This window comes from Dromiciops gliroides, chromosome 2, assembly GCF_019393635.1.
Source record: "Dromiciops gliroides isolate mDroGli1 chromosome 2, mDroGli1.pri, whole genome shotgun sequence".
Lineage (NCBI taxonomy): Eukaryota > Metazoa > Chordata > Mammalia > Microbiotheria > Microbiotheriidae > Dromiciops > Dromiciops gliroides.
Genome location: NC_057862.1, coordinates 81,311,862 through 81,337,396, shown reverse-complemented (window position 1 = coordinate 81,337,396; position 25,535 = coordinate 81,311,862). Strand labels below are relative to the sequence as shown.

At 40.2% G+C, this 25,535-nt stretch overlaps 1 protein-coding gene across 2 annotated transcripts in view; it reads right to left on the bottom strand.

Annotated features, from left to right (window-relative positions):
- The window catches only part of IDE (insulin degrading enzyme), a 100,799-nt gene extending 86,212 nt beyond the window's left edge, over window positions 1–14,587 (bottom strand). Inside the window, exon 1 of one of the 2 annotated variants that reach the window (XM_043983655.1) lies at window positions 14,230–14,587. In XM_043983655.1, the coding sequence (XP_043839590.1) occupies window positions 14,230–14,327 (98 nt within the window). In that variant the 5' untranslated portion in view covers window positions 14,328–14,587. The remainder of the gene's footprint in view (window positions 1–14,229) is intronic. The other variant, XM_043983654.1, reaches the window with a different exon arrangement.
- Between the last annotated feature and the right edge of the window lie 10,948 nt (window positions 14,588–25,535).

Sequence of the window (25,535 nt, the reverse complement as noted above, 5' to 3'; positions counted from 1 at the left end):
GAAATAGCCTATTTTATGCTCCAATTTGTTTCTAATTGCAGAGAAAAAACAATTCCTTCGCACTTTGGAAAGCTGCAGATAAGTCTCTTGTTCTCTTCCTTGTTTAAATGAGAATGATTTTAAAAGAAACCTACATATATAGTATATATATAGTAAAACCTATATCAGATTACCTGCTGTCTAGGGGAGGGAAGGGGGAGGGGAGGGAGAAAAATCTGAAATTGGAAAGCTTGTATAAACAAAAGTTGAGAACTATACATGTAACAGGAAAAAATAAAATACTTTATTAAAAAAAAAAAGAAACCTACTTGCATCCATCCAACTGCTTACAACTTTGAAATGTTACTGTGGTTTGCTTGAAAAATACAATTCATTTCATCCTCCAGATGTCAAACTGATTTTCCTAAAGTGCAGGTCTATCCATGTCGCATCCCTATTCAGTAAACTCCAGTAGTTCTCTATTACCCCTCTAAGATCAAACATAAACCCTTTGTCTGGTTTTTAAAGGCCTTTATAACCTGACCTCTTCCTACCTTTCCAGCCTTCTTAGACCTTACTCTATTCCACATCCTTTACAACCAAGTAGCCCTGGCTTCTTGGCAGTTTCCCAAACAAGCCTCTCCAATCGTAGAATGCCTTTTCTTCTCACCCTTTGGTTTCCTTCAGATCCCAACTAAGATCCCATTTCTATAAGAAATCATTCCTGCTTCCCTTCATGGCCGTGCCTCCACTCTACAATTATCTCCAATTTATCTTACCTGGATCATTTCTTCTATAGAGTTGTTTGCCTATGTTTCCTCCACGTGAGAATGTGACCTTTTTTGGGTAGGATGTTTGCCTTTCTTTGTATTCCCAGTGCCTTGTGTACTTGACTTTTCACCTTTATAACAGTGTTACAAAAATACCTGTAGAGGGGATTCTTTCAGCACTACCTCATTCTATACCAGAATGGGCTCCTTCACCCAATTCCACTCCCAATCCATAACAAAGTTCTTCAGATATTTGAGGGGCTACGAGGCAGATCAAAAACTGTTTACACTGCCATAGCAATTCCATGGGTACAGTACCTAAAACTAATGCCAATGGATGGAAATCAAAAGAAGCATATTCTGACCAGATGGAAATGGTTTTTGAAAAATGAAGAATGAGAATGGCTAGCATATACCACTTTAAAGTTTATAAAGCACAAATATTTCATTTTCTCACCAAAACAGTTCTGGGAGTTAGGTTTCTCAATTTACAGTTGAGGAAACTCAGGCAAATAGAGACTAAGCTATTTGCTGAGGGACAAACAACTAATACATCAAGTCAAATTTGAACTCAGACTTTCCTGACTCCATGTCCGGCACTGTATCTGCTGTGCTACCTAGCTGATTAAAGAAATACGGTTATGAATTGGGCTGCTTTGGCAACTTCCTGATCAATGAGTATGTTAAAGGAAAGGCTGGATCTGCTAGGGATTCTATAGAGCGGGTTCTTAACCTAGGGTCCATGAACTTGGATGAGGGGAAATAATTACATCTTTATTCTCACGAACCTTAGTTCTTTGTAATCCTATATATTTTATGTCATGCTTTTAAAAACATGATTACAAGGGGTCTGTAGGTTTCAGACTACCAAAGGGGTCCATGGACAGAGAAAAAGGTTAAGCATCCCTGCTATAAAGGAACTTTCTGCATTGTATGGTGTGTTGAACTAGATACCTTCTAGGTTTCTTCCAACTCTCATGTTCTCAGATACTAGATAGCCAGAAATAGAAAGAAACCCCAAAGCTTATAAATCAGGGGCTTTCCCAAGAATGAGAATGTGAAGGAATGGATCTTGGGCAGATACAGATTCCCCTTACCCTGATCTTGCACATCTCAAGCCACTGTCTAAGTGGGACTGTTTCATACCACAGCTCAGAACATTCCCTACTTATTGGGGGAGAGGAAGCAGGGAAAGAGCTAACTCATTTTCATTTGATACTTCACTGTGAGTACACAGGATCAAAGGTTTAGGCTGGAAAGGGCTTTGGAATCCATGTAGAATCCAACTCCCTTTATTTTAAAAATGAGTCAACTGAGATCTGAAGAAATTACACAACTTGCTCAGCTTATCAAACTTTTCTCATATCTCTCAATCCTGTATAACACATGAAATACAGCTTTATACAGATCTACTTACCAGTATTTAAGAGATAGGGGAAGAAGGGATGTTACAGGGTTACAGAAATATCTATATTCATTTGTGTTCCTGATACACTGTAGTCTCTGCTATAAAGATTTATAGCCTCTGACTATATTCTTCTCACCAATGCAATGGTACAGAAGAGTTCCAGGGAACTCATGATAGAAGAGGATCTCCAAATCCAAGAAAAAAAAAAAGAAAGAAAGAACTGTGGAGTATAGATGCTGATTGAACCATATTATTTCTTTTGTTTGGGTGCTGTTGTTTTTTTTTTCTATTTTGAGGTTTTGCATCACTGCTCTGATTTTTTTTCTCTTGTAACAGGATTAATGCAGAAATAGGATTAATGTTATTATGTGTATATATATGTGTGTGTATATATATATATATATATGTATACGTATAGAGATATATAGATATACCCTATACCAGATTACCTGCTGTCTAGGGGAGGGGGGAGGGAGGGGAGGGAGGGAGAAAAATCTGAAATTGTAAAGCATGTATAAACAAAAGTTGAGAACTATCTTTACATGTAATGGAAAAAATAAAATATCTCATTAAAAAAAAAAAAGATTTATAGCCTCTGCCCAATCATTTTCTCCACCTCTTAACCTAAGATCTAATTCTCAAGCTCAGGATATTGGCAGGTCTCTTTCCTCAGGTCTGGACACTGACCTGACCAGAGATTGGTAATTATGACTCTGATCAGATTCTTCTACTTTCCTATCCTGACACAATTCATCTGTTCTCAGAGCCAGTCTACCCTGATTTATCCTTTCTTACTCTACTTCCTGTTGACTCTTAGAATAACTGCTGGATCTGGATGGGTGACATTAATCTCTGTGTTTATTTAAGGTTTACAGCTCCACCCACTTCAGGAGGGAGCAGCCTAGCACCTTCTGGTTACACAATGACATCTGCAATTTCAGAGCAATTTCAGTAAGTACTTGGTTATAGTTTTTGCAATTACCTTTGACATACAGGTGTGGTCATAAATGCTATCATTGATTAATTCCCTCTCATTTTATAATCATACATGCCATACATTTGAAACACAATTCTAAGGGCAAAGGGGGCTTTTTAACACCGGTATGGAAAACACGAACATGACTAAAATAATTGTTCACATTAGTTGTGTTTTGTAGAAAAAACTGGGCACTATGGTACAAATCCCAAGCCTGTGTTTTAGGAAGGCTCCTATCGTCTGGAGCTCCAGCTCAAAAACATACTCAGCTCAAATGCTGTCTGATGAAGTCTAAGCCTCCACACCCACCCTCTTTGGGTGCTGGCTGGGTCAGGCCCTATACTGGTCACTGCAGACAAAAACTGAATTGAAGTCCAAGAGCACTCAGTCAGAAACTGGGAAGCAGGGGCAGCTAGATGTCGCAGTGGATAGAGCACCGGCTCTGGATTCAGGAGTACCAGAGTTCAAATCCAGCCTCAGACACTTAACACTTACTAGCTGTGTGACCCTGGGCAAGTCACTTAACTCCAATTGCCTCAGCAAAAAAAAAAAGAAAGAAACTGGGAAGCAGAGACTTGGGAAACTTTATAAGCATGTGAAAAGATTTTTCCATCCCAAGACAGAAACTAGAGGGGGGAAAGGGCAGAGAGGAGGAGGTAGTACTAAGGAGCAAAGTGGAATTTTGTTTTTGAGGTTGTTTAATTAAATTTCAAGGATTAGTTAAACTGCCTTATCACACAACCACTAGATCACAGATTTCAAGCTGGAAATGCCCTTGGTTGTCATCTAATAATAATAGTTAGCATTTCAAAGTGCTTTACATAATTTTCCCATTTGATCCTCACAACAACCCAGTGAAATAGTTGCTATTATTATCCTCATTTTACAGATGAAGAAACTAAGTCTGAGGTTAATCCAAATCACTTGTTTTAGATATGAAAAAAAACAAGGACAGAGAAGCTAAATTACTTGCCCAGGTTCACCAGAGTTGGAAGAAACCCTAAATAACATCCAGTAAAACCCCTGAGTTCACAGATGATGAAGCAAGGCCAAAAAAAAAGCAAATGATTTTTGCACTAAAAAAAAAAAAGAAAAACTAACACAAAGACAAATGGGCTTTCTGTGCTGTTTTTCCCAGCTAATGATTTCTAAGACAATATCTAAGAGAAGTGACTTCTAAAGCAGGCTCTCTTAATTTTTTTTCCTTCACAAACACTGGGAAACAGTATTTTAGGAATTCTAGTGACAGTTTTGTTCAACCTATTCATTATACAGAGTATTAGTTGTAAGCTAAGTATCTTAATTTAATAGAAATTTCCCTCTGGATGTAGAATATTTTATTTTAAATAGGTGACATTTATATAGCGTTTTAAGGTTTGCAAACCACTTATTAATGTTTAATTTAATTCTTCAAGTGAACTCAGAATCCCTCCCCCCAGCTTCATTTCTGGGGCTGGGTTGTCCTTCCTTAGGCAACCTAGTATACTCCACCCCCACAGGGCTCACTATATTAATGTCAAAATTAATGCATATACCTTTACTCCATCATACCTCAGGAATCCTGAGCCCGAGATCCCCCAGCCTGGGCCTCCCCTATGGTAGTTGGGATTATTACAGACATGTGCAAATAGTCCTGGAAGAATTTTATTTCTTAGAAAGTGAAATATATATTGCTCTTTTTTTTGTGTGGGGCAATGAGGGTTAAGTGACTTGCCCAGAGTCACACAGCTAGTAAGTGTCAAGTATCTGAGGTTGGATTTGAACTCAGGTCCTCCTGAATCCAGGACCTGTTCTTTATCCACTGTGCCACCTAGCTGCCCCCTTCCTTTATGTATTCTTGAGAAAAACTAATGCTTTTTAAAAGTTTCATAAAAATATTTTCTAACAAAATGTTTTATGCCAAGTCTATGTGGCTAAATACTAAAAAGGAAATTCTGGGTCTATAAAGGTAACTTGGTATACACCTAGACAATTATTATAAATACTGAATACTCATCATACAAACTGTCTAAAAGGAACGTTTAGTATATACCACTCAAATCTATAAAAATAATTATAATAATTGGTCCTTCTATAAAATCATATTGGCAAGTTCGTCCTAGAACATGCTAAAAGGACCTCTATTCTCAGAGCTATCTACAGTACAGATTTCAAGTACAATTCTGCACAGAAACTAGGCTCCAACTAACAATCATTTTTTGATGCATGAACACATGAAATCAATCAACTACGGTATTACAGAGCTGGAAGAAGTCTCAGAGATTATTTACTCTAAGCACCTCAACTGAAGAAACAGGGTCAGAAATGTTAAAATGACTTGCCAAAAGTCACAACAAGACTAAGAAGTAAAAGAGACAAGACTAACAGCCAGGTTATTCTGACTCCAAATCTAGTACTTTAAAAGTCTGATACTAAGCTCTAAACTTTCCGTTCAAAACCCCAAAACTGCAAAAGAAACTGACCAACTGAAGCACTGAGACGAAAAGGGTGTTTGTCCATGGACTGCACAAACTACTGAAAGGCCAAATCAGAATCAGAGCTCAGATCTCCTAACTTCTAATTCAGTATTCTTTCAACTACTCTATGCTGTTTTCTTCCTTAAAACCAGTTTGGAAAGAGCTGGTGACAACACTTATGTCCAATGACTGGAGAATGACTGAACAAACAGTAGTACATGAATTTAATATGTTATTATCTCATCATAAAGAGTAACTGAAGAATTAAGAGAAACACGTAAAGACTTGTATGAAGAAATACAAAATGAAGACTGCTGAGCCAAAACAATGTCAATAAACTCAACACTGAAAGGCAATACAACTATGGTCAAATATAAGTCAATGTTCAAATTTAACAGAAAAAAAAAAGATGCATTCTTTAAATAACTAGCGAACTATCAAGGGGTAGGGTAGAGAATGAAGTTGTATTTTATATGAGGGAGGTTGTTTGGAACTACCTGTTGTGTCAAAAAAAAAAAGTATCAATAATTTAAAAAATCAAATTGTCAGGTTTTTTTCCTAGACAACTTAGATTTCATGGAATTTGGGACCTTAAATATCTTATAGAGCCCAACCCTCAACATCTTGATTCCACAATACTATTCTGGAACCCAAGAAAATCAGAAAGTATGAGAGTGACTAACCTACTAATTTTACCTGGAATTTCTAGCTAATAACTAGTTATTAGGGCTCGAAAATCCTGAACTTGCTCAAGGTCATAAATTACCAAGTTCCCTTTCCTGAGTCAAAACAGTGCCTACTGGATTCCTCTTATCAGAGGTATATTGGTTTTAACAATTTAAGTTATGGTAGGAAGGCCACTCCCTTTGATTCTGACACTCAACAACAATACTGGCATAATGAAAGAGACTGATGGATCTCCTGAGGTAAGAGAACTGAAAAAAAAAATGTGGATGTTGGGCCTGGAGTCTTATGGCATAATTTTACTGTTATTAAAAAAAAAATTTGGAAAAGAAGCACTAACAACTTGCTTTTTAACACTTCCAATCTTCTACATACACAATCGTAATTATTACATTTCACTTCTTCCCAAAACTAGACAACATAACTGAGCACCTGCTTACATTTTTTTAGTCTTTTGGTACAACAACAAAACCTGTGACGTGGCATTTACCAAGTATCAATACTATACATTTTAAGAAATACTCTTATGGGGCAGCTAGGTGGCGCAGTGGATAGAGCACCAGCCCTGGAGTCAGAAGGACCTGAGTTCAAATCCGGCCTCAGACACTTAACACTAGCTGTGTGACCCTGGGCGAGTCACTTAACCCCAATTGCCTCACTAAAAAACAAAACAAAACAAAAGAAATACTCTTAGGGCAGCTAGTCGGCACAGTGGATCCTGAGTTCAAATGTGACCTAAGACAATTGACACTAGCTGTGTGACCCTGGGCAAGTCATTTAACCCTCACTGTTCTGCCAAAAAAACCCCAAAAAACAAAAAACACCCCTCTTTAAGGGACTTTCTATTACAGACCAGGGTATTTAAGCCACTCCCCCAAAATGAGGTTGTGATTAAAAATAACAATAACGAGGCCTTCATACAGCATCTACTACATGCTAAGCACTTTACAAATATTATTTCATTTCACCCTCACATACCTGTGAGGTAGGTGCTATTATTTATCATCCCGATTTTACAGTGGAAAAAACTAAAGCAAATAGATTAAGTGATTTGCCCCCTAGGGTCACATAACTAGTTAAATATCTGAGGGTGGATTTGAACTCAGGTCTCCCTGACTACAGACCCAGTGCTCTATACACTGTACCATCTAGCTGCCACTTTTTGGGGGGGTTGGGGGGTGAGGCAATTGGGGTTAAGTGACTTGCCCAGGGTCACACTGCTACTAAGTGTCAAGTGTCTGAGGCCGGATTTGAACTCAGGTACTCCTGACTCCAGGGCCGGTGCTCTAACCACTGAACCACCTAGCTGCCCTTAGCTGCCACTTTTAAAGGAAAAAAATACATATACATTCAAGGAAAAACAATACCAATTTTAAGAAGCAATATTGTATAAAGCTGACTTGGGAACAGGGGGTGAAGGATAGTATAATTTAGATCTTTAGATATAATCACTTCAAATGATTTATGATTTCATCAATGCAGGTACTTTCTCCACTTTGCAAACCAACCCCCCCCCCATGCCCTTTCATCCTCATCAATTATTGTCCATATTCTCTAACAAATATCCCATACAGAATCAACTTAAGTTCTGGAGGCCTTTTCCCTAGGCCACAAGATAAAATTTAGAGCTAAAAGGAACTACAGAGATCATTTATTTCACCCTCTTTGTTTTGCACATTAGGAAACTGAAGCCTGGAGAAACTAACTAGCCCAAGGTCACAAGGTATAAGTGGCCACAAATAGGGTTTGCTTTCCAGTTCTGTGATTCTACATCTAGCGTTCTTACCACCATCCTATACTATCTCCTTTTAACAATTCAGGTATGCCAGTGTAGCCCCTTGGGTGGCCCTTCTGTAACTGCTCATTTGTGGAGTGGAGTGGATGGGAATGAGAAATGGAGAAACCAGATCTAGGATTTCATTCATTTAAGGAACTTCTGATGAAAGAACTGCCTATACCAAAGCAGGGGGGTGGGGACCAGCCCTACAACTTAGTGGTAGAGTCTTAAAGGTGCATAGGAGGGACAGCTAGGTGGTGCAGTGGACAAAGCATGGGCCCTGGAGTCAGGAGGACCTGAGTTCAAATCCGATCTCAGACACTTTGGGCAAGTCACTTAACCCCAATTGCCTCACCCCCCCCCCAAAAAAAAGTTGCATAGGGGACTGAAAAGTTAACTGACTAGTTGAGATATAAAGTTAGGGTATAGCAAGGTCAGGTCTTCCCAGAAAAGGGCTGGCCCTATGAAGCTGATAGCCCAATTGGAAGTGCTACAGTAAAAACAAAAAAGCCTACGTCACTGCTGCCTGCAATGAGACATATAACACAACATGATTAAGTTCCAAATAATCCAGTTAGTCATCTAACATCTGTCTATCATGTGCCAGGCACTGTGCTAAGCAAACAAACAAATGTTATTAAGAATTACTGGGGGGGGGGGGGGCGCGGCAGCTAGGTGGTGCAGTGGATAGAGCACCGGCCCTGGAGTCAGGAGTACCTGAGTTCAAATCCAGCCTCAGACACTTAACACTTACTAGCTGTGTGACCCTGGGCAAGTCACTTAACCCTCACTGACCCACCACCAAACAAAACAAAACAAAAAAAAGAATTACTAAATTCAGTTGATAATTTGAATCCGACCTACCAATATGTCTGAGCAGGGTATTTGACCTTTCTAATCCCTGTTCTTCTCATTTGTCAAATGCAAAAGTCCTGTTAATTTACCAACTTCACAAGACTGCTGGGAGGAACTATCTAAATCTTAACGTGAGCAACAGGTAAAGGAACTGGAAAAAGGGGATTTGGGTTAGGGCACATAGTGAATAAGTAACCTTCATAAACTTAGTACATCCTGAAATCCTGCTATCTCTGGGTTTTTCTCCTCCTCAAAGCAATCTATATACCTGGAAGAATTAAGCATTAATTTTGAAACCCAGTGGCATTTTCCCTGGTTGTCCCAAAAGCCTAGACTACTCTCCCTTTTCATCTCTGTGTCCTGGTTTCCTTCAAGTCTCAGCTAAAACCTAACCTTCTAAAAGAAGCCTTTCCAGATCCCCCTTAATTCTAGTGCCTCCCCTCTGTTGATTATCTCCAATTTATCCTGCATATGTCTTATTTATACATGGTTGTTTGCATGTCGTCTCCTCCTTCATTAAACTGTGTGCTCCATGAGAGCAGGGACTGTCTTTTGCCTTTATATTTCTCCACATTTAGTTCAGTGCCTGGTACACAGTAGGCATTCAATAAATGTTTAATGACTTGACTGAGACTGGTGGGTACATCTTAGAAGTCCAAGGAATTTTACAAACCTTAATTCATGTGCCATTGGAAAGCATTTGTCAAATGACCACTAACATTTTTCACTGCTAGATCTGGACTGTGTTTGCAATCACAATGCAGATTGTTCTAATCTGATATAAATAAAATCTTAAATATATTTTATTTTAATTTTTATTTAATCTTATTAATTTTATTACTTTATAATTTGATCTTAAATAAGTGTATCAACTCTTTTCTCACCCTAAAGATGCAACCTAAAGCAGTGATTAATAAAATAGGATTGTATCATTTGAATAAAACCTACCCCCAAAAAAGCCCTAAAGTTTGTTATAAAATCCCCAATTAGCTATCAACAAAAACCATCTGGAAGATAAGGCTCATTGGCCTCTTTCACACCTATCTTAGGCGCTATATTTGGGTACTGAACCTTGGATAAAGAACTCTAAATTCTGTTGTTATTGGGGGCTTTTTTGTCTTTTTTTGCAGGGCAATGAGGGTTAAGTGACTTGCCCAGGGTCACACAGCTAGTGTCAAGTGTCTGAGGCCGAATTTGAACTCAGGTCCTCCTGAATCCAGGGCCAGTGCTTTCTCCACTGCGCCACCTAGCTGCCCCTCAAGAACTCTAAATTCTGAACTTCATCTCTTCCATTAATGCTTATGTAGAGCAGTTTTTTCAAACTCAAATAGAAACATCCCTGATAGCACCAACTGGCTTAGAAAATCACAAATTAGCATTATCTATATTGTGTTATATTTTTATTTATTTTGTTAAACATTTTCCAATGACATTTTAATCTGGTTCCTGCAGTTCTAGGGAGTTTTGCAGACCCCTTGTGTTCTCAGAGCTCCAAGAACAAACCATTGCCAGCATCCCACTTTTTCAACCCATGAAGGTATATGTTATAGGAGCAAAGAATTATAAATTTAGAGCCGGAAGAGACCTTAGAAATTATGGAATAGTTCAACACCCTCATTTTACATATGAGGAAACTGAGGCCTAGAGAAGTTCAGTGACTCGTCCAGTGACACAGCTAAGTATCTGAGATGGAATTTGAACCCATAGCTTCCCAACTCAAGCCCACACCTTGCCCAACTCTACCAGAAAGAGAAAAGATACAGTAAACTCCAAAATGTGAAACACTTAAAACATTCGTTGTTACTCAGTAGTGTCCCACTCTTCATGACTCCATTTGGAGTTTTCTAGGCAAAGATACTTAAATGGTTTGCCCTTTCCTTCTCCACCTCATTTTACATATGGAAACTCAAGTAAACAGGGTTAAGTGACTTGCCCAGAGTCACAGAGCAAATGTCTGAGACTGGATTTGAATTCAGGAAGAAAAGTCTCCCTGACTTTAGGCCTGGTACTCTATCTACTTCACCACCTAGCTCCCTTGAACATTAAGTTCTATGAAATACACTGATAGTAACCAATCTCTTGATATGGTGATAAGCTGCCAAAACATCAGTCAGCAAAAATGGGAAACAAACACACAGGAACACACACACACACACACACACACACACACACACATACACACACACACCCCACCTTGTTTTTTAACCCTGGGAGAACTGTCAAAATATTTCCAAAGTACACACTGTCTCACAAAAAAGGGAAAACCTTGAAATTTTAAATTAAAGAATCTTAATACCAAATGTTTTATAGCTTCAATTTTCATATAAGAAAACAGATAAACAATGCTAGATTGACTTTTTGGAGTAATCTGAACATTTACAGTAACATTTAAATTTAAATACAATGTAGTTTTACCATCAACAAAGAACACTATGATACTTTACCAAAAGGGAAAGAAGTGTACACTTGTTACAGTGAGTTGACTAAAGAACAACATGAGCTTTGCAAAAAAACGTATCTAGATTTTCTGTCTGCTGACTGGTAATACACTAACCAGTGTTCAAGCAGCCATAGAGAAAAAAAATTTAAATGTATGCCCTTCTTTCAGAACTTATAAGGATCTGTTGCAGCACCTGCAGATATGATGAGCATAATAAACTCATCTCAGAGTTGTAAAATCAAGTTTTAAAGATTTTTCCTCTCATTAATATTTATTATGAGTACATATTATGTGCAAGGTGCTGTGTGTACTGCACAGATAGAAATAAAAGTATAAGATATAGTCTCTTCTTCAATTAGTCTCTGGTTTAGTTGGGAAAATGTGATAGTAATACACAAAGACTAAAGGAATAAAAGATGTCACCTGGCAATCTGACATTACTTGCCAAATGACCTGTACCAATACCAAAGGAGTATATGAGTTGGAATATCAAGACAGATAAACAGATGCCCTCAGACTCCTCCCATCTACTTCAATGACCCTTCCACAATGACACCTGATGAATTTTCCAAAAATACCATTCTTATAGCATCATTTCCTCATCCCAGAAACTTCCCAGCTGCCTATAAGATAAAGAACAAACTGCTCTGCTAAGCATCCAAGCTCTTCTCCATTTTCTTCATCTGACTACTTCTGCACAAGGGCTTTTAAAGCCCTTCACAATACTCATTATGCTCCCATTATACACTACTCCATGATCCAGCCAAACTAGACGTTTTACTGATCCTCATAAGCAATACATAAACTCTCCATATCTCTAGTTTCCTCACCTTTGTACTGGCTGTCCTCTGTGCTAATAATATATTTCTTTCTCACCTCCACCTCTTAGAATCTTCAAAACTGCTCAAGTGCTATCTTCTCTACCAGTAGTGTCACACTCAAATAAAAATGAGGGTCACTAAACCACACATAAGAATAAAAATGTAATGTCATTTGTTTTATTGTATTTTTATTTTATTAAATATTTCCTAATTACATTTTAATATGGTTTGGGTGTGCTATGGGCTGCAGGCTTAGTATCTGACACCTTTGTTCTACATAAAGCTTTTTCTGACCCTCTCAACTACACATGTCCTCCCCCTATAAATTTACCTTGTATTTTATTTTGTGTATTTTTATATATGACCATCTTATCTCTCCAGATAGAAGGTAATGAAAGCAGAGGCTGTTCAAGGTCTCTGTATCCACAGAGACTAGGAGAGTTGTCTGAAACATAATAGATACTTAATAAACACTTGTTGATTGAAAAACTTCACTCAAGTAACACTGGTCTAGTCTCCTAAAGATACTCCATACCTGTAAAACCCTTCTCCATCTGAATACATACATCTGAATCCTACTTCTCTTTTATTTAAGGGGCAAACTCAAGTCCCACTTCTTTCCTGATGTCTCCTGACCATTTATGAAATCCTGTTGTGCTTAACTGCCTTGTTGCTCACTGGCATCAACATTGCCTTAATTACTTTGTCATCCTCTACTACCAGGCAGAATAAATCTTATGTTTGTTGGTAATCTCTCCAGAGCTTAAGTACAATGCTTTGCCCTCAGGGTCATATGACAGTAAGGATCTTAGAGCTGGAAGAGACCTTAAAGAAATCCAGTCTGAAGCCCCACATTTTACAAATTAGGATACAGAAGCCTGGAGAGGTTGAGTGCTTTGCCCGAGGGTCACATAACAAGCATCAGAGGTGGGATATAAACCCACACTCCCTGATTCCAGATCCGGAACTCCTTTCTACACTGTACACTATTCAATGCCTCCCCATAGCAGGTGTCCTATATTTGAATGATGAAATCCCAGAGAATGGATCTTACACAAATGCACGAGCCTACCTATATTTTCCAACTGCTGTTGGAGAAAGAAAAGAAACACAAGTCTCTAAGGTGGATATAAAGAACCACCACACAAAAAATACTTTTTGGTATAATATGACGGACAACAGCAAAACACACCACCACCTTATATTCCCAACAGAGCACGCAGTTTCTACCGGAACACTCAAACCCCACTCCTCCTCCTCTGCAAAGTGGGGAGAGACTCGGAGGCGCCCTTTAGGGTCTCTTCCAGATCAAAAAGCCTACGAGCCTAAGGTGAAAACGGGGAGTTCGGAGTCATGGGAAGGCAGAGGTCCAATGAGAGCCCCGCCACACGGCGGCTCCAAGGGGAGGGCGCAGCGTCTGGGTGGCTGGCAGTCCTCGCCGGGTCCTGTTCGCGGCCGGCCCTGGCCCTGGCCCAGCTGCAGCTGCTGCAGCTCCTGCCGCTGCTGCTGCTGCTGCTGCTCCTGCTCCTCCTCCTCCTCCGGCTCCTCCTCCTGCCTACCTGCTTGTCTTCTGTTCAGGTTCTCTTCCCCTGGGAAAAGTCAGATTCCGTCAGTGGAGGCTTTTCTTCCAGCGGTCGGACCCGGTCCCACCGGAGGGGCATCACTTGACCCGACCCCCGCCACCCCGGTCGCCGCACTTTGCTGCCCGCCACAGCGCGGCGCTCCTCGGCCTCCCCACACCGGCCTTGTGACATAGTCCCCGCGGCGACCCTAGGTCACACAAGCCGCGGATCCGCGCCCTCTGCTCTGCCCAGCACGGCCGGGCCCTCGCCAGGCTCGCCCTGCCCGCTGCCCTCCCGCCAGGCCCGGGCTCCTCGGGTTCGCCCCCAGCCGGGCGCCCGAGGAGGACTGCGGCCGGCCGGCCGCCTCCGGAGCCCGGGGGCCAGGCGGCGGGCGCCGCGGGGCGGGGGCTGCGGAATCGCCCCCGGCAGCTGCAGCCCCAGACCCCAGCCGCCCTCCCCCGTGGGCCCCGGCGCTGCGGCCCGGCCAGGCCGCCCACTTACCCCGAAAGATGCTCCCCGCAGAGGCGAGCGGTGAGGACGGGGAGGAAGGTCGTGCCGAGCGCGGGGTGCAGCAGCCGCCACGCTAACCCGTACCGCATTCCCCAGCGCCACCGCCAGGAGCTCTGGAAACGCTTCCTCCTTGCGCCCGGAGCTGGCCCAGCCCACGGAGCATGCTCAGTCGGATAGCTCGCGCTACCCCCCCCCCCTGGGCCGAGCGCGAGCGCCGCGGAGGAGGCGGCCTCGACGACGACGTGGGGGGAGGAGTGGAGTTGAGCTCGAGCCCCGGGAGGCGGGGCGCGGCTGCGGGGAGGGGCACGTGCGAGAGAGCTGGGTCGGCTCGGCGGGGAGGCAGGTTCGGTTTTGTCTCAGAGGTTTCCGAGGAGCAGCGGAACCCAGTGGAGAGGGGATGGTGGGTGGGGAGTAGGCGGGTTATTTGGGGAGCAGCAGCTGTTGGACACTCTAAAACAAGGATATGTGTATTTGCAGAAACGCCCCCATTGGCTGTTGTGGACCAACCGAGGTGAAGGTATTGGAGCCGGGAGCGTCCACATCCGCGCTGGAAACCAATCACCGGGTTTCGTACTACATGAGGACTGCCCCTAATTAGTCCGCTAGTTGTCTAGCCGGGGTAACTGGCGCCCTCTAGAGTAAAAGGGGATGAGAGAGTTGGGCTTCTTTCAGGCACGTTTCATCTAGAGGATAAAAGAGGCAGCTAGGTGGTGCAGTGCATAGAGTGCCGAGCCTGGAGTCAAGAAAGCATTTTCCTGAGTTCAAATCTGGCCTTAGACACGAGCTCTGTGACCTTGAGCAAGTCACTTAACCCTTTTTGCCTTAGTTTCCTCATCTGTAAAATTAACTGGAAAAGGAAATGACAAACCATTCCAATATCTTTGCCAAGAAAACCCCAAATGGGATCACAAAGAGTCGGGGGTGACTAAAATGATTGAATGAGATAAAACACATCTATAAAATACAATATAACATAATATGAAACAACATAAATGCATTGTAGAATTGACTTCCCAAACCCTACAATAGAATTTAACCTTACTGTAGGCTTAACAAACAAAACGTGAAGTCTAAGGAAAAAAGTACTTATCCATTAGGAAAGGTTTCATGAAGGAGGGAGCATTCCAATTAGCTTTACAAGCTAAAAATTCAACAGTTCAAGAAAGGGAGAGAGGACGTTTCAGAAATGAAACTAAAGGAATAAAAAGTCAAAGAAAAGCCAGGTTTTTACCACTGAAGCCCCACTGGAAACCAGCCATTATAGCCATTATATTCTTCACTATAGATCTGGTTTCATTGTAAGGTAGAGCCATCTTGGACTCTGTCCAAGGGAGTTTCATTACTGAAGTGCCAAAAGAACTTTGTTATGATGCAGTTTCACTTATAAGGCAGTTTCATGGCATGGATCCTGAGGCTAGAGTTATAGTGAGGCTCCAGGGCTAGAGTATACACCCTTGTAAATGTAAAAACATTTTCATCTTAGTACCCCACATTATAAGCATTTTAGAACAAGACTCCATTAGGATACTTTACTGTAACCTTTCTGAATATTTTAAGTAAGGAAGTGATTTAATGTAAATGTATTGCAATGTTTTAGTAGAAAATAGCTGCAAACTAATATTCTGAATTATTTCAATTGACTAATCATCCAGATGAAAAGAGATGATAGTAATCTTATTGGTGCACATTCATGTAAGTGCCTGCTTTGAATATGGATAGAAAAATCTTCATACCTCTTAATAGCCTAATTGGTTTTCCCACCTCTTGGGTTGAATCTCCCTGTAGTAACTAAAAAGAAGGGAAGTTCTGAGGTTTCTATCTCCTTCCTCACATCTCATCATTCACCAAGATTGTTTTTAACCAAAATTTCTTTCTGCTCAGAAGTTCTGACCCAGAGGACAGTGATGCTCAGCCCAAAGTAACTTGAAGAGGAATGTAGTCCATCCCCAACATGGTATAGGGAGGTCAGATAGACAGACAGATATTCAAGTGTAAGTAACAAATGCATCCCAAATACTTTGATGGATCTGATTTAATTCACATGAGTTTACTCCCTCCTATCATGTCAATTGCAATTACTCCCTGCCTCTATGATTCTTATCCATAGCTCTGTATAAATCCTCTTCATAGGATCCCCCTAATTCCCTGGGGACTCCCCTCATTCTTTCATATCTCAGAGTAACTAATATCACTTGAGCTATATGTTTCTCACTCACAACATGACCAAACTACAATATTGTAAATAAAAAGAACACTAAAATAAGGAGGCTACTATGTAATTACAAGGACTTATTTTAGCTGTAGAACGAATATGAAAAAATACATCTCTTCCTTGTAAAGGTGGGAGATTATGAGTGTAGAATGTTGCATATACTATTAGAAGTGGTTGCAATGTTATTTGGTTTTGCTTAACTGTTTTTCTTTGTTGCAAGGGAAGGCTCACTGATTTGGAAGAGGTGGGGTTTGTCTATAGGGAAACTATATAGGGTCTGAGATGATCAAAGGGGCTAGTTTTCAGAGAAGATGAGAGGGACTGAATCAACAGCATAACTACAGGTGTTAGTCTTGGCAAGGAGAAAGACCATCTTCCTCTTTATCAGAGACTGAAAAAAAAGAGATGTGAGAATTCTATAGAGGATGTCTGAGGTATAGAAAAAAGGAAGAGAAATCTCATGCTTGATAGCCTTCATTTATCTCAAGAGGGAAGGAGGAGAGAGTAAATTAAAAGCCTGTTAAGGGAAAAGAGTTTTGAGCAGCCACTTTGAAGTATGCAATAGAGAGCCAATTAAGGAAGAAAAGAAGGCTGGTTGTACAGTAATGAGAGCCCATTTGAAATTAGATAAAATAAATTTATAAGGGAACCAGCAAGTACGATTGACTATATAACCTTCAGTTGTGTTTATCATGGGGGCAGTGATATAAAGAGTTGGCAATGCTGCAGAAATAAAGTAGGTATAGTGATGGTAACCTAATGCTATTTAGCAAGGCATGAGCAATGAAAGGACTAAAGGGTCAAAGATCAGTGGTGATGGCCAAAAAAAAAAAAAAAGGAATGTGAAGCCAGAACCAGGGTGATGGATTTGGAGGCAGGAGATGAAGTATAAGTCACAGAGTGAAGAATACACTTAGAACTAAAGCATAAGGAGAGAAGAAAGTACAGGATATTGTATTAAGAATTTCAGAGAGGCAGCTAGGTGGTGCCGTGGATAGAGCACTGGCCCTGGAGTCAGGAGGACCTGAGTTCAAATCTGGATTCAGACACTTGACACTTACTAGCTGTGTGATCCTGGGAAAGTCACTTAACCCCAAATGCCTCACCAGAAAAAAAAACTAAAAAAAAAAAAAAGAATTTCAGAGTTCTGCATCATGGTTATAGAACAATTCTGGGTAGTGGTGACATCAAAGTTATGCACATTCCTCTATATCGATGAGGTAAAGGTCACAGCAGTTGTTGAAGTTGAACTGAAAGGCCAAGGTTTTAACAGATCAACTATATACTTTCCCATGTATAAGGGCAGGGGTTGACTGAAGAGGAAGACTGCAAACCAAGTACTGAATTCATTGAGATGGAAAGGAGAATAACCTAGAGACTGAGAGATAATTGCAGCCAAGATCTGGCCAGGGTGATATAGGCAGGTGTAGTAAATTTCAAATGAGACTTTGTTACTGACTGATAACTACAAGAGAGTATCTGCAAGTGGCAGAATAAGGAATATTCCTCATGAGGAATAAGGTTGTTTGTTCTCCTGACTCAAGGTGTTGGGAGCCATTTTTTAAAAAGAGCATCCAGTACTGTAAGAAGGTAGCCAAAAAGAATAATAGTTCCAAAGTATACAATGAAAGGTTAGGGATCTATATTTCAAAGTTCACATTTTTTTTAATCACGAAAGTATTTTATCATTTTCTAGTTACATGTAGAGATAGTTTTCAACATTTGTTTCCTAAGATGTCTAGTTTCAATTTTTTCTCCCTCCCTCCCTCCTCCCCAAGAAGCAAGCAATCTGATGTAGGTTATATATGTTCAATCACATTAAACATATTTCTGCATTAGTCATGCTGTGAAAGAAGAATCAGAGCAAAAGGAAAGAAACCTCAAAAAAGAAAAACAAAAAATGTAGAAATAGTATGGTTCAGTTTGCATCTAGATTCCACAGTTCTTTTTTTCTGCATTTGGAGAGCATTTTCCATCATGAGTCCTTTGGAACTATCTTGGACCATTGTATTGCTGAGAAGAGTCAAGTCTATCACAGCTGATCAACACACAATGTTGATAATGTGCACAGTGTTCTCCTGGTTCTGCTCATCTCACTCAGCATCAGTTCATATAAGTCCTTCTAGGTTTCTCTGAAATCTGCCTGCTCATCATTTCTTATAGCACAATAGTATTCCATTACATTCATATACTACAACTTGTTCAGTCATTGCCCAACTGATGGGCAACCCCTCAATTTCCAATTCCTTGCCACCACAAAAAGAGCAGCTATAAATATTTTTGTACATGTGGTTCCTTTTCCCTTTTCTATGATCTCTTTGGTATACAGACCTAGTAGTGGTATTAGTGGGTCAAAGGGTATGCACAGCCCCATAGTTCTTTGGGCATAGTTCCAAATTGCTCTCCAGAATGGTTGGATCAGTTCATAGCTCCACCAACAATGCAATCAACTGAGTCCATCATCTCTCTATCAGGAGGTGGGTAGCACATTTTATCATGAGCATTCTGGAAATGTAGTGGGTTATTGAATTGATCAGGGTTCCTAAGTATTTCAGAATTTTTTTGTCTTTACAGTATCATTGTTATAGTATAAATTATACTCCTGATTCTGCTCCAATTATTTTGTATTGATTAATACAAGTTTTTCCAGACTTCTTGAAACCATCTCCTTCATCATTATTTTTTTTTACATATAAGGTATTTTATTTTTTCCGTTACATGTAAAGATAGTTCTCAACTTTTGTTTCTACAAGCTTTACAATTTCAGATTTTTCTCCCTCCCTCCCCTCCCTCCCCCCTCCCCTAGACAGCAGGTAATCTGATATAGGTTATATCTATATATCTATATATACATATACACACACATATATATATATACATAATAACATTAATCCTATTTCTGCATTAATCCTGTTACAAGAGAAAAAATCAGAGCAGTGATGCAAAACCTCAAAATAGAAAAAAAAACACAACAGCATCAAAACCAAAAGAAATAGTATGGTTCAATCAGCATCTATACTCCACAGTTCTTTTTTTTTTTTTCCCCTTGGATTTGGAGATCCTCTTCTATCATGAGTTCCTTGGAACTCTTCTGTACCATTGCATTGGTGAGAAGAATATAGTCCATCACAGTAGATCAACACTCAATGTTGATGATACTGTGTACAATGTTGTTCTGGTTCTGCTCATCTCACTCATCATCAGCCCACGAAAGACCCTCCAGGTTTTTCTGAACTCTTCCTGCTCATCGTTTCTTACAGCACAATAGTATTCCATTGTATTCATATACCACAACTTGTCCAGCCATTCCCCAATTGATAGGCACCCCCTCAACTTCCAATTCCTTGCTACTACATAAAGAGCAGCTATAAATATTTTTGTACATGTGGGTCCCTTTCCCCCTTCCATGATTTCTTTGGGAAAAAGATCTAAAAGTGGAATTGCTGGGTCAAAGGGTATGCACAGCTTTATCACCCTTTGGGCATAATTCCAAATTGCTCTCCAGGAGGGTTGGATCAGTTCACAGCTCCACCAACAATGCATTAGTGGTCCAATTTTCTATTTTTTTGGGTGGGGCAATGAGGGTTAAGTGACTTACCAAGGGTCACACAGCTAGTTTCAAGTGTTTCAGGCTGGATTTGAACTCAGGTCCTCCTGAATCCAGAACCGGTGCTTTATCCCCTTCATCATTTCTTACAGAAAAATACTATTCTGTCACTTTCATATAAAGTAAATTCTTCAACCGTTTGCCAATTTATGGCACCCACTCAGTTTAGGAACTGTGCTAAGCACAAAACGAGACAAAAGACAGTTACTTTTCTTTTTTTTTTTTTTTTAAAGTGAGGCAATTGGGGTTAAGTGACTTGCCCAGGGTCACAGAGCTAGTAAGTGTTAAGTGTCTGAGGCTGGATTTGAACTCCTGACTCCAGGGCTGGTGCTCCATCCACTGTGCAACCTGGCTGCCCCGACAGTAACTGTTCTTAAGGAACTCCCAATTTAAGGCATGTTTGGAAATATTAGGGAGGAGCCAGTGGTTAGGGAGAGACTGAAAATTAGGGAGTCAGAAAGAAGATGCTTTAAAGAGACAATAGAGAATAGGATCAAGAGCACAAAGAATAGGATTACCCTATATAATTGGATTCCCCAGAATTTGTGAGCCTTCAGAAAGTGTTCTATGTTGGAATGGGTAAGAAATGATCACACTGATAAAAACATAGATCCTTAAAGTACCAAAGGTTTTGTTTTTTACAATTGCCCAGATCTCACATAGCACCTTATATTCTCATATTCTATTCTGCATTTTATACACACACACATACACATACACACACATATATGTCTGTCTCTGCAATATTACTTGTTGATGTTTATAGTTAATAGAGGTGAAGGAGCCTCATTTTAAGCTGCTGCTTAATATAGATATATATTTTGTTTGAATATATATATGTATTTTCTGTTTGTTCGAAACTGGGATTTCATCAGCATAGGGAGCTCCCAGTAAGGTGCTAATGCAAGTTGGCAACAGTTCTGAGATTTAGAGTCTTAGAGAACTGCCTATGGCAATAAGAGGTTAAATTGACTGGCCTCAGGTCCCTCAGATATGTATCACAGACAGGAACTGAATGTCTTTCTGTTTGTTCTCAATGCAAGGTCAACCCTCTACTACCTCCAGAAGCCTCTCCAGTTATTCTGTACTATTGCATGTTTCAGGGCAGGGACTATGATGTCAATGATTATTTTCTATTTCTCTCTCTGCCAGCACACAGCAGGTGATTAACAAATGCTTGTGGAATAAAGAACTCATTCATCTAGCTCTGTGCTTTCATCACAATTCCCCTAAGGGCAGTAATACAAATATGATTTCTATATTACAGATGAGTCAAGGAGAGGCAAGTTAAAAAGCATTCCTTTGTGCTAGCTACTGTCCTAAGCGCTGGGGATACGAGGGAAAGGAGAAGGGAACAAATATTAAGTACTCACTATGTGTCAGGCACTAGGCTAAGTGCTTTATCATTATTACCTCATTTGATCCTCACAACAATCTGGTGAGGTAGGTGCTATTGTTATCCCCATTTTACAGATGAGAAAACTGAGGCAGGCAGAAGTGAAGTGCCTTGTCCAGGGTCACACAGTTAGTAAGTGTCCGAGTCCAGATCTGAACTAAAATATTCTCATTTCTAGGTTAAGTGCTCTATCCACAGTATCACAAAGGCAAAAATAGTCCCTGCCCTCAAGGACTTCACATTCTAATGGGGGAAACAATGCGCAAACAAGGTACATACAGGACAAAGTGAAGTTACTCTCATAAGTAAGGTAGTTGTCAACCTGAAAATTAATAAAATAATCAATATAACAAAATTAAGGTCTTTAATTGGGGTAGAGTTATAACTCAATGCTATTACTTAGCAGATGCTGAGTACCTGAAGATGTGAACTCAGGATATGGTTTATATGGGGTAACAGAACAGAGAGACTGGGAAGATCTGGAAGGAATCTTGGGAGTCTCAGGAAAAGAAGAATTGGGGGGTCATTATAATTCAATCAGAAACTGGAACACAATGTTGGGTCTTCTACAGGTAATTCAATGGCCTGGGAACAAAACTAGATGGAGTTCATTTAGTTCTCAGTCATTTGTATTTGTCACACTAAAATTAAGTGGAATCAGGAAAGGCTTCTTGAAGAAAAGATTTTAGTTGGACCTGAAGGAATCTAAGAGGTAGAGATGAAGAGGGAGAGAACTCCAGGCATGGGGAATAGCCAGTGAAAATGCCAGGAATTTGGAGATTGAGTGTCTCGTTCAAAGAATGGCAAGAAAGCTAATGTCACTGGATCAAAGAGTAGATGTAAGCGAACCAGGTATAAAAAAGACTGGAAAGCTAGGAAAGGGCCAGATTCTGAAATGTTTTAAATGCCAAACGAAGAATTTTATATTTGATTCTGGAAGTAATAGGGAGCCACTGAAATTTATTGACTAGGTGGATGACACAATCAGACCTGTGCTTAAGGAAGATCTATTTGGTAGGGGAATAGAGCCTAGCTTCTTAAACTATAGGTTTAAACTGAATGTGGGGATCATGAAAAAGTTGGCAACAGCAAAAGGTTATGTATACCTGTTTTATGTGCTTATATACCTGAAGTCATGTAAAAATTTCTTAGGCAAAAACATGTTGTGAATACAATGATCCAAGACAATGCCAGAAGATTTATGGTGGAAAATGCTCTCCACATTCAGAAAAAGAACTATGGAGTCTGAATGCAGATTGAAGCATACTATTTCCACTTTTGTTGTTGCTATATTCTTTCTTGCGTTTTTTTTCCTTTTGCTCCAATTCTTCTCTTACAACATCATTAATGTGGAAATATGTTTAACATGATTGTAATGTAGAACCTATATCAGATTGTTTTCTGGCTTTAGGAGCAGGGAGGGAAGGGAGGGTGGGAGAAAAATTTGGAACTCAAAAAGTATCTTTACATGTAATTGGAAAACATTTTTTAAAAATAAAATATTTTTTTAAAAGGGGGGTGTGTTGCGAGTGGAAAAGGTTTAAGAAGCCCTGGAATAGAGGATAAAATTGGAAAAGGAAATGGCAAACCACTCCAGTATCTTTGTCAAGATGCCATAAACAGTATGACTTATGAGGTCACGAAGAGTTAGACACAACTGAATGAACAGCAGAGGATAGACCAGAATGGGATAGAACTTGAGGCAGGGAGACCAACCAGCAGGCTATTGTAATAGTCCAGCGGCAAAGTGATAAAGGCCTATAACATAGTGATTTTGGTGTCAGAAGAGAGAAAAGGGGCCTATATGAAAAATTTGACAAAGTGGAATCAACAGGACCCGACAAATAATTGGATATAGGGAAGGGGGAGGAGTGAGAGTAAGAAGTCCAGAATGACACCTAGGTTGCAAGCCTGGGAATTTGGGCAGATGAGGATGCCCTCCACAGAAATAGGAAAGTTAGGAAAAGGGGAGCTTCTGGGAGGGGAATGAGTTCCATTTTGGACATGTTGAGTTTAAGATGTCTATAAGACATCTAGTTTGAGATGTTGAAAAGAAAGTTGGAGATCTGAGTCTGGAGGTCAGAAGAGAGATCAGGGGTCTACATCATCAAAAAGGAAAAAAAGCCCACATGTACAAAAATATTTATAGCTGCTCTTTTTGTGGTGGCAAAGAACTGGAAACTGAGGGAATGCCCAAACAAATTGTGGCATAAGAATGTAATTGGGGGTGGGCAGCTAGGTGGTGCAGTGGATAAAGCACTGGCCCTGAATTCAAAAAATCCTGAGTTCAAATCCAGCCTCAAACACTTGAAACTTACTAGCTGTGTGACCCTGGGTAAGTCACTTAACCCTCATTGCCCTGAAAAAAAAAAAGAGGGGAAAAAAAGAATATAATGGAATACTGTTATACTCTAAGAAATGATGAGCAGGCAGGCAGATTTTAGAAAAACCTGGAAAGACTTACATGAATTGATACTGAATTGATACAAAGTATTTTTGGAAACACGAACAACTGGGGGAATTGGGAAAGGAAGGAGATGAATTTTGAAAGCAGCTAGGTATTCCAAGAGGCAAAGGTAAGGAAGAAGAGAATTCTAGACATAGGGCCCAGGATGTATAAAGGTGTGCAGAGAGCATGGAGTGTCACAGAAAGGGAACTGCAAATAGGCTAGTTTGGTTAGAACAGAGGGTTTGTGAATATGAGTATGACAGTAATCTGAAACAAGGCAAGCAAGGTAGACTAGAGCTAGATTATAGAAGAATTTATAAAACCAAACAGGACTTTGCATTTTATTCTAGAGATAAGAGGGAGCCACTGAAGCTTTTGGAGCAGGGCAGTAACATGATTAGAACTGAGCCTTAAGAATACTGATTTAAGAATATCAACTGTGCAGAGTATGGATTAGAAATCCAAGAATCTGGTTGCAGAAGACCAAATAGGAGGCTATGGCAATAGACCAGTCAAGAAGTCACAAGGAACTGAACTAGGGTGACACTTATGTGAATGGGGAGAAGGAGATATATCCCAGTGTTATGGTGAGAGAAATGACATCTTGCAATTTATTGGTTATATGTAATGAGAGTGTGGAGTCTAGGATGACACTGAGATTATGATTATGGGTAACTTTCAGATAGTGGAGCCCTCAACAGAAACAGGGACATTTTAAAAAGAGATGGTTTGGGGAGGAAAAATAATTTCAGTTTGGGCATGTTGAGTTTGACATGTTTCTCAGACATCTAGTTAAAAAGGTCCAATAGGCAATGGTGAAATATGACTGGAGCTCAGGGAAGACAGGGGCTGTATATAGAGATGTGAGTCATTTGCATAGAGATTTTAATTGAACCTACACGAATTGCAGAGTCACAAAGTGAGAGAATATAGAGAGAAATGAAAAGATCCAGTACAGGATCTTGATGATCTAACATGGACAAAGATCTAGCCAAGGAAATGGAGAAAGAATGGTTAGACTAATAGGAGGGGAACCAAAAGAAGTCAGTCACTCAATAAGCATTTATTAAGCACATTTATAGATGCAAAAGAAATTTCCTATTCTCAAAGAGTTCAGTCTCATGGAGGTGACAACATGCTAACAATTATGTATTATAGAGATAAACTGGAGATAATCAACAGAGGGTAGGCACTAGAATTAAGGGGAATTGGGAAAGGCCTCCTTCAGGAGACTGGATTTTAGTTGGCACTTGAAAGAAACAAAGGAAGCCAAGATGCAGAGATAAAGAGGGAGAGCAGTGCAGACACAGAAGACAACCAGTCAAAATGTCTGCAGTCCAGGGGCAGCTAGGTGGCGCAGTGGATAGAGCACCGGCCCTGAAGTCAGGAGTACCTGAGTTCAAATCCGGCCTCAGACACTTAAAACTTACTAGCTGTGTGACCCTGGGCAAGTCACTTAACCCCAATTGCCTCACTAAAACAAAACAAACAAACAAACAAACAAACAAAAAAAAATGTCTGCAGTCCGAAGATGGAACATCACAAAAAGACAGAAATGAGAGAGCATTCAGGAAGAGAAGGTGGTCAATCATCTCAAATGCTGTAGGGAAGTCGAGATGGATGAGCACTGAGA